At 25.9% G+C, this 10,352-nt stretch overlaps 2 protein-coding genes across 2 annotated transcripts; both read right to left on the reverse strand.

The window, feature by feature from the left end:
• Positions 1 to 2,558: 2,558 nt before the first annotated feature.
• Positions 2,559 to 6,939, reverse strand: pink (WD40 repeat domain-containing protein pink). The gene is made up of 6 exons (XM_017904689.1): positions 6,728 to 6,939; positions 6,173 to 6,283; positions 5,828 to 6,061; positions 3,661 to 5,660; positions 3,453 to 3,570; positions 2,559 to 2,880 (listed from the first exon to the last, which is right to left on the reverse strand). Exons 1-6 carry the CDS (start codon positions 6,812 to 6,814, stop codon positions 2,626 to 2,628), a joined length of 2,805 nt encoding a protein of 934 aa, XP_017760178.1. The 5' UTR covers positions 6,815 to 6,939; the 3' UTR covers positions 2,559 to 2,625.
• Positions 6,940 to 7,474: 535 nt separating this feature from the next.
• On the reverse strand, positions 7,475 to 9,210 carry LOC108550805 (uncharacterized). Its single transcript, XM_017904670.1, has 2 exons — positions 8,101 to 9,210; positions 7,475 to 7,702 (listed from the first exon to the last, which is right to left on the reverse strand). Exons 1-2 carry the CDS (start codon positions 9,208 to 9,210, stop codon positions 7,475 to 7,477), a joined length of 1,338 nt encoding a protein of 445 aa, XP_017760159.1.
• Between the last annotated feature and the right edge of the window lie 1,142 nt (positions 9,211 to 10,352).

A 10,352-nucleotide genomic window follows, 5' to 3' on the forward strand; every position in this document is an offset into this window, starting at 1 on the left:
TGCCGTTTTGTATTTTCGAGACACGAATTTTACAAATTCTAGTCACTTGTGCCTTTGTCAAATCGAACAATCTTTTCGATTTTTAAATTCGAAATTTATACAAGTCGTTACGAAAAATTTAGTACTGTTTCTTATGCGCTTTTAAGTCGAATACTTTGTACAAAATGTTTTTATGAAACGTAACGATTATTCAACAATTAAGATTAATTGCATTCTATGCAATTATGGCAATTATTATTTTATTTATGTTATAAAACAGAAAATGAAAAAAATACTTTGCAAAATTTTACGCAATATATAAAAGTAGTATATTAGAATAAATCGATGAAATCGATATATAAATATATATATGTGTATAATATAAAATAAATATAATTCATATTTTATATTATATACAAATACTTAAAAAAAAAAATATTTCTAATTTGCATTAGATTCGTTGCATTGTATTTTGCACACACTAAAAACTATAAATCATTATCGAAGTTGTAACATTATAATAGGCTTAAGTATTGCGTGACAAAAAAAAGTTGTTACCTATCTAGTCAATTATGATCGCACTTACAAAAATCGATATTCCAATACCGTAATGTATTGATCGATATAAATGTGCTTTCAAATTGAAAACAGAATTACACTTTTTGCGTGACAAATTTATTCAGCGTGGAAAGAGAAAAGTATGCATTATTTGTTATAAACAACAAATTACGTTTTTCATTGTAATTCGAAATATTCAACAATATTTTGGCTCGTTACCGTAGGATAAGAAATTTTAAATCACGTTATGCAGATTGAGGCATCATTACCAAATCTGAATTTTTATCATTTACTTGTTTACAAACTCGTTATTTTTACTTTCAAAAGACTTGTGTAATAGTTAGAGGAAAAGATGAAAAAGTCATTTTTGTGTGCATATTACTAATACTTCAACATTTGAAACAGTCATACGGTTGAGAATGCAAAATAGGATTATTTATGCAAAAAAGTCTTTCAGTATCCCTTGAAATTATAATTTATATTAACTTTAACATAAATTCCTAAAACAATTCAATTAATTTCCTCTGTGTGCTTTATTTTGTTTCTTTTTCGAATTATGATACTGATTACAGTGTAGTAAACGTATATTTCCGACGACTTTTTGGGTCGAGGTTATGTGTAATTAAAGTCGCTCCATCCGTTCGTTCTTGAACGATTGAACACATAATGCACCCTCTGATTTTTCTGCTTTTATTCAGTAAAAGAAAATAAGTATTAAATATAAAAGTATAATTAGTGTATTATTTTGATTATTTAAATATTGTTAAACAAAATTTTTTTATTATTCGAAGTATTTGTTATGAACTAAATATTTTATGTACATTAATTTATGTTTATTCTTTATTCGCATATCTTATTTTTCTGTTTCTAAGTAACCATTGTTTTGTTATTCATTACTTATTATTACTTTTTTCTTTTCCAATAACAAATATGAAATTATTTATAATTTAATAAACTGTGTTTGATCAGGTATAAAAATAAGTAGGATCCAACACACAATATCAAAAATATAATACCAATTTGATATAATATGAAAAAATGTAAGTAAGGAATCATTAATTGTATCAGGAGAGTATTGAAATGGTTTGTACTAAAAAATAATTAGTCAATTATTAGGAAATTGAGTAATGTAGTAATATGAACGAAATATAGGCCAAAGTTCGTCATTAATGACCAAGTAACTGATGTAGTAATAAAAGAAATTAATATTTATGTACATATAATGCTATTATGATCGTCGCTCAAAGTATATAATTAATGCTCAAATGATATAAACCTTTGATATCGTATTTTATATTTAATGTGGGAAATGTATTATAAGACTGATTTTATTTATTTAATCTATGCAAGAGTAAATCATTTCCCATCTTTAATTTTACAAAGTTTAAAAGAATATTTAAGACTGCTAGAATACAAACAAAACAAGTCCTTTGAAACAATAATTCATATGATCTTTTAGATTGCACACATTTCGAATGCCTCATACTGTATAAATTTTTTCGAATTAAATAATAAATATGTTAAATAAGGTAAGTGTTGAACTGCAATTAGAATCCTTTAATTATATTGCATATGTAATTGATCATCAAAGGTACAAATTACGATACATATACAGATATAAAATAATATATTATTTTCTAAAGTCGAATTAAATTTTTAAAAACATGACAGTTGATAAAAATGGTGAATTATTTAATTCGTAAAATTATTTTAATTTTGTTATAAATTAAGAAATATAATTTTATTTACTATATAAGAACTTCACTTAGTTTTTCCCATGTATTTCTAATATACAAACACTAGTTTTTATTGTAATTTTTATCATTTTTCTATATAAACAAAGTTATACTTGACAAAACTTTTACAGTCTGGCCAAAGATGATTTAGTTTAATTTTAATTTCATTGTTAAGTCGTAAGATTTATCTGTGATAACAATTTGTATTTCGACAATAAATTTATAATTATGCTTACAGAAGCACATACAAACAAATTTTTTAAAGACTAGATATATAGTGTCCAACTTTACCTTTTGAAAATCATTTTAACAAATCTTGTAACCAGATTTATTTATGTTCGTACATGTATAATTAGGAATGAAGGGTACAGGCTGTAAGTTTCTTTTCTATTATACAATTTACGTGATAAGCGTGACCGCAATCAAATATTGCGATTCCATTGTTACCTAATAGAACCGGTGTTTGAAGGGACAACGTGCAGCAAGGACATGTAGATAATTTATTCTGATAATTCATTCCCCAATGATGCGGTCCATTCTCGAAAATATTTTTATTAATTGGTTGACTTAAATCTTTTTCAAGAACTTTAACCAATTGATTTTGAATCTGAAAAAAAATATGAAGTATTTGTATAATTGTTGGACAATGTAAAATTTAAAATAATATACAGGAAGTTCACAAATTAGTTAAAATTATTGTAGTTTAAAATTGATATTGTTATGTATCTTATATTTATCTTTTGTTCAAAATGGTGATATTTAAATTTGGCAGTTTTTTTTATAAATTGTGAAATGATTGACTTATACCTCTGTACATATATAAAATAAATATCTATATTTCAGATGTTTATGGCTATCATTTGATGATGGTAAATTTCAATTTTACATTTTTAGAAATTACTATCTTATTAAATATTATTTTATATTATTCATTCTTCAATAAAAAGAAAATTGAGTCCATAATGTATAGAATAAGGAAAATTCCTATCTATAACAAATACTGTCTTTAATAAAACTGAATTTTTATAAATAATCTTTAATTTTTTTTTATTTAGTTAAAATGATAAAAAAGATAACGAAAGTTTAATATTTTTATATTGAATAAATAAAATGGTTAGTTAGATTAAGATTCACTTCCAATATATTTTTTGTTCATTAAAACTTAAAAATAACAATTACCTGAGTAGAACATATTGTATTATATTGAGATGATTCCATATTACTTTTGTTAAAATTTATAGTACACTTCATTCCATGTCGATATATTAGCTTTGTAAATATTAATGATTGAAATATACTACAACAAATTAAAATCAATATAAAAGCATCCATAATCAAACATTTTTAGGTCGTTTTACATTTAAATATCTAGAAAAATAAAACTAACCTTATATCAATAGGTACATTAGAAATAGCTTTTTCTAACTTTATTAGTAGTGTCATGGCAATGTCAGGTCCCTGTCTTTTTATGATTTCATATATCACAACAGTCCAGTTTATCGATTCTTCGCGATTTCCCTTTTTTATAGACTTTCCACAGAACAAACACTGTCCCTCTTGTATTTCTTTTGCATATGTTGCTACAGTCTTCCAGTGATTTCCATCCAATAAAGGTAAAAGAATGGAAAGTACAATATTATCTCTAGTTTGAAGACATTGACGCAGTATATCATTCATTAGTATACCATGTCGTTCTGTGTATAGTGGCAAATAGTCTCGCCACATATAAGGTACTTTGTTACATAAATTTATACATTCTTCCTTATTTTCATTTAGCATTTTTTTAAGAAGGGCTGTACCAAACCCCAGGAACTTTGGTTCTGATAGTTCATCAGTTGGGTATGGATTACTACAGGTACATCTTCTACAATTTTGAGCATTCACATTAATAAAAGCTTTCATTATTTGTTTAATAATATTTTCATTATCTGTAGATTGTATCAGTTGTATTGAAATATTTTCTAGTAGAGCATTAAAATAATATAGTTCTACACTTCTTAATACTTCATATAAGAAGTTTTTTAATTCAACTAAGTTTTCATATGAGTCTTTAATAACATCCATTTTCCAATCTATATCCAAAATTATTTTTTCTAATTCTTCTTCGTCCATTGAAGACTTAATATTACTGACTAATGCATATATAGCTTCCAGATCTACTTGTATTTTATGTGTTACATTTTTGTTTGAATTCAGCTCTTCTTTGGTTACTGATAACTCCGCATTTTGTGCTACTACTATTTCTTTTGCTGTATTGCAATTTGTATCTTCATCCTCTATCACTTTATTATCAAAATCATTTAATAAATTGGTTGATGTTTCTTTCTCTGCCTCTAATTCGGTTTCAAAAAGATTTTCATTATTTTGCAGAGAACAATGAGATGCTGAATGAAATATACAATTTTCCTCGCCTTTTAGGCTTGACTTTCCATAATTAACGACTACGATACCCGAATCTAACTTTTTTGGAGTTATCTTTAAATTAGATTCTAGTAACATTATTAAAGGATACAATAACGTTGATAACTCGTCATCTCTAAATATTTGCAACTTAATCTCTATATCACAAATATTATTAATTTTAGTATTATTTACTACTTTCTTTAATTGTACTTTATACATGAGGCATATTTCTAAACATTCATAATATTTTTTCTTATTATATAGTTGTAATATTAAAGAATCTAAGGAACATAAAACTAAACAGTGGAATTCCCCACCAGAAGTCATCAAATATATCTTGTTCTCTATAGTTTCTACAAAACTTATATTTGAAAATTCATTATTCCATAGCACTACAGTTGCAGTTATAGGATCAATGATATATAGGCCAGTAGAAGTATATGAAAATAAATACTTCTTTGCTATGACAAATAGATGGGAAAAATTAATAGACTGTGGCAACCAAGTTTGTTCTGTGTGCTTTTGATAATTGGATTTTCTAATATTTGGTTTACATATTGTTGTAGGTGCAATCGCAAGCGCTTCTTTAAACTGATGAGTTTTTATCACAGTTCCATTTGCAGCTACTTCCCAAAGCCTAGATCCTGGTCGAGAACAAAAGATTTGAGGAAAATTTTCCTCTTGCACCTTACTATTAGCCTCAGCAATGAAATTAAAAAAACCTTTTTTATTGACTAACTTTCCTTCTTTTTGGTTAATTGGAGCACTCTTATTTTCTGTAGGATATGTTTTATAAAAACAAGCACCAAATTCTCCATTTCGTGCTTTATTTCCGACTTGCTTATATTGTTCTTGTATTGTATCACATATGTAACATCGAGTCAATGTTGACACCAATAGCAAAGGTGATGAAAAAGTAAGTTGTACAATGGATGAATCTAAATTCATTAGGGTACAGGCTGGTGCTTGAAAGATACCATTAACCTGAAACATTACACAAATAAAAATCTAGAAGTACCTGTATATTTAACATTTTTCTTTAATTTTTCTCAGGATATATTAACAGATTTTGATCATTTAGTTATAATATTTATAATCTTTATTCAAAAATAGATGTTACAACTTCTTCAAAGATGAGAATAATATTTTACCGTAAAAATAGATAGCACAATAACAGAAACCCGTCCATTTCCATCTCCAACATAAATTTCACAGCTATTATCATTCCAACAAAGACAGTTAATATTTTTGCGAACATATTCAGTTGATATGGCTATTAATTTTAACACTGGTTTTAAGGCTACCAGACAAATTATACCACGAGTTGTTGTTAAGGCTATTGTTTTCTCATCGGGTGATATGAGAATACGGGACACTATGCCTTCCTGTTATTACAGACATATTAATTAAAAATTATTTTTTTAGTCATTTTTTACGCAGGATTTATAGAAATTATTTAACTTCTTACTGTAGAAAATTAAATAAAATTTAAGTACCGATAAGGGTATCAATTGTATGAAGGAGCATGGTTTCCTTGAGAATAAATAAATACTGCCACTAGTTGAACCCAATATAATATAGCTGGGGGATATGTTGAAACATGTATACTGGAATATAATAAAATAAATATTAACAAGTTAAAAATTATTTCCAAATTTTATTTTTAAAGCATGACATATTATTTGAAAAAAATGATAAGGAAATATTTTTATATTTCATTTAAATCAAGTTACTATAAAATTATTATAATATATTGCAAAAAAATATTTATTTTGATTAATTTTTATTATAATTAGAATTTATTGCATAGAAAATTATGAATGACAAATAAATTTTAAAGTTGGACACATTTTATTTACGCAATTTCAAATAGTAATTTAATATATTATGCGCGTTATCGAACAATAAATTAAACGGGTGCATGCATAAGTATAGTGGGTCAACAGAAGTATAATCAATAAAAGCATCATGAATATTGTGAAAAGAGATAACGTCTCTTACACAATGTGTTATTGTTGCATAAGAATTATTTCTTAGCGCTAAAGAAATACCTTGATTCGTTGAGTTGAATTGATAGGCTTATAAAGAAGAGGATTTATTTCCTCGTACTCTGATAACACATAAGAAAATTCCTGCATAGTCCATAAAAGTCTTGTGTATAATTTTTTATTAAACACCTATACTTATTGCACACAGATAACTAATCGTGATAAACTACAATAAAATTTTGACATATGCACACGAATCACTATATTTCATATTCAAGATACATCTGTTGGAGCATCGAACGTTTTCACATAGAGGGACATTCTTACTATTTAAAGTACCTGTGCTGAACAGTGGTTCTCAATATTTTTATTATAAATTCAATTTTTATTTCTTTTCCATTGTTTCAGTATTATAGATATTCCTTACAATAAGTTTTTACTATCGATTACTTAAAATAAGATTATTAAAATGTAAAAAAGGAAGTTTACAAAAATAGTGTAACATTAACTTCACGTAGAAAAGGTTGGTTTCTTAAATTTTCTGGGAAAGTAATTATTTTATAAAATACAGTATGATTATACTAAAGGATAAGATCCTAATATGATTTGCTTATGTAACTTGATCATTTAATATTTTCCATAAAATAGAATATTCAATACTAATAATTTACTATTTCTGTACAAAATTATGTCCAAGTCAATATTTTCGTAATTGAAAAAATATTTGATTTTTGATATCATACAAATGTATGTATACTGATTGTCACAAGTTATGAAATTTGATAAATAGGTTATCTTTTTCCTTTGTCATTACCAATATTTTTGTGCATTAATATTGTCATTAATTCGTGCTTTTTGTGAAGGCTGATAAAGATGTTTTTGTATATCCTTAATCGCAGAAGGTTTTATGAGATTTTCCATGCTGTCTTCTATCATAAAATATTCATAATCTTCATTTTTCTTCGTATATACTTTCAAAAGTTGTTCGTTTCTTTTTCCACCATAAACAGGACGAATTGTTGCTTTATGTTTTTCACCCTGCAATTTTTATTGAATTATTAACGACAATATTAACATTGAAATAGTTTTCTATCATACAAAATAAGTTCATTTTTTGTTTACGTATTTTCATATCTATTTGTTCACTTTTATATATGATACTTTTTTGATAACGAAACATTTTTATTATTGTATTATTAAAATTGATAAAAGATAAAGTCATAAATTATATGATAATAAAAATTTACTATTATTATAAAAATATCAATAAGTTTGAAAATTTAAAGAAAAAATAAATTTGAGATTTAATAATTATTATTCAAATAATTTGATATAGATGTTTCTTTTCGTACAGAAAATTATGAATATATAATATAATATAATGGTTAATAATATATCTTATATAATTAAAAAAGTAAAATATTTAATTACTTTACCTGTTCAAAATTTTCATCTTCACGATCGTGATATATGATTGCTTGAAATGAGGAAGCTTTTGATAATTTTTTACCATTTTTCCAATCAAACTTCTTTGGCTTTTCGAATAAATGGTCACAGGACATAAATTGTTGAGGTCTTTCCTTATTTCCTGATTTTTTCCATTTTATTACAGATCCAAAGAGATCCTTGAAAGATTTGTTTCTATTGAGTGTCTTTTTAAAATTGCCATGAAACATTCCTTTTTTTGAATTTCCTCCTATTTTTAGATTTGTAAATATATTTTCTAACGTGTTTCCTTTTAAATCATTTTCGTTACTTTTTAAAAAATAAGAATTTACAATGTCTGTTCGATTTTGTAACTCGACTAAATGTCGATTAGGCTCGAAAGAAGAGAAATCGTGACGTTTCTCTCTCTCGTTTTTATTTTGTGTACCAATGTGCCTTTTTGAATAAGACTGTGAATAATTTTCTCTATAGTACTTTGTATTTCGTTGTTCATTTATTTTAAAATCTCTTCCTATTTTATCTGAAATTTCAGTTACTGATTTCCTTGAATTGCTACTTTCAACATACTTATAATTTTCTGGCGAAAATTTTGTTTTTGGTATAATGTTTGAAAATACAGACACTTGATTTCTAGCAAACACTTTCGATTCAGCACTTCGTTCCTGTCCACAATTTTGTGAAGATATTTTATTCAATTCTACATTCGGAAATGGAACTTTTACTCCAAATTTTCTTATTCTCTCCGGAGTCTGAAGTTTTTGATCAAACGAGTAATCAGAATTTGGATTAGAGTAGTCATTTCTTTTGTAGTATTTTGAAAAAAATTCATCGTCTGCCTTGCACACTTCATTTTTTCTCTCCAAAGAAGCAATTAATTTCTTTATGAAATTTCGAGATTTGCGTGTAGACTGTACTTCTTTATGGTCACAAAATGAATCTTTCGTAAAATATTCTTCTTCTTTAAAGTCCTTAAAAGTGTAGGTTCTATATCTATTTTCGATCAAAACAGAATTTTCTTGAAATTTTTCTTTATTGTTTACAACGTTGTCCACAATGTTTGACATAGATTTCGAATGACTACTTCTTGATCGCAATGCCATATTAATTACTAATTTTTCTATTTAAATGTTAAGTGGTACATACACAATTTAATTCGGTAGATTTTTGTAATTTCTTGAGTTTCTATACCATGCGGGATTTGTTAGGTATGTATCGACGCTTAGAACTGTAATGGTATAGTCAATAATTTGGTATTTCTCACTTGGTTAGGTGATGAATACAGTAAAGGTCAAGCACCTATGTACTTCAAAATTGACAGGTTCATTGTTGCCTTACAAGTTAGGCGTGAGTATGCGGAGTTTATCAAAATAGAAAATGTTTATAAATTATCAAATTTATTATTAATAACAAATTGTTTATCACATAAATTGATAATGAAAGTGAAAAAATTAATAAATAATGGCTATTACTTGAACTTATAATGTACTTGTGTTAAAATGTACCTATAATTTCCAAAAAATTTATAAATTATTACACTTATAGCTAATAACAAATTGTTCACAATGTAAATTGATAATAAAAGTGAAAACATTTATAAATTATTCGCTATAACAAATACGTAAATGAAATTGCCATTAGTTTTTGAAAATTGTGAGATTTTCTAAAAACGTAAGATTTTTGACTGAAATGAAGTATTATGTGAAAAGTATGAATGTTAGAGGGTTCATTGTTATCTTACAAGTTAGATGATAGTTTGCCGAATTTATTGATGTCTATAATAATAATTATTTGTGCTTCTGAATAAGCAAATTGGTCATCGAAGTTTAAAAGTAAGCCTCCAAACGTACTTTCTACGGATATTCTTGCATTGTTAGAAAAAGTTCTTTATCTGATACGAATTTGTTATGCAGTAGTGTATTCTGTAAGGTTTTCCGAAGAAGAAATTTCGTTATTCGGTACACAAATAACTTTGTAATATAAAATTGTTAAATGATAAACTGGCACTCAACTTTTAAGATAATGATGAATCTTGTAACATTTTTGCTTTGCGCGTAATATTTCATTTTAGCCAAAAATAGAAAGGAAACAACAATATATTGATTTACCATGGACATACCATGGAAATTCATCGTATGGAAGTGCAAATGCAGTTATAATTTATAAAAAATGTATAAATTATGAAATATATCATTAATGACAAATTGAAATTGTTATTAACAAATTGCATAAAGCATAAAAATAC

Source organism: Eufriesea mexicana, unplaced genomic scaffold (genome assembly GCF_001483705.2).
Source record: "Eufriesea mexicana isolate 0111107269 unplaced genomic scaffold, ASM148370v2 scaffold2977, whole genome shotgun sequence".
NCBI classification, from domain to species: domain Eukaryota; kingdom Metazoa; phylum Arthropoda; class Insecta; order Hymenoptera; family Apidae; genus Eufriesea; species Eufriesea mexicana.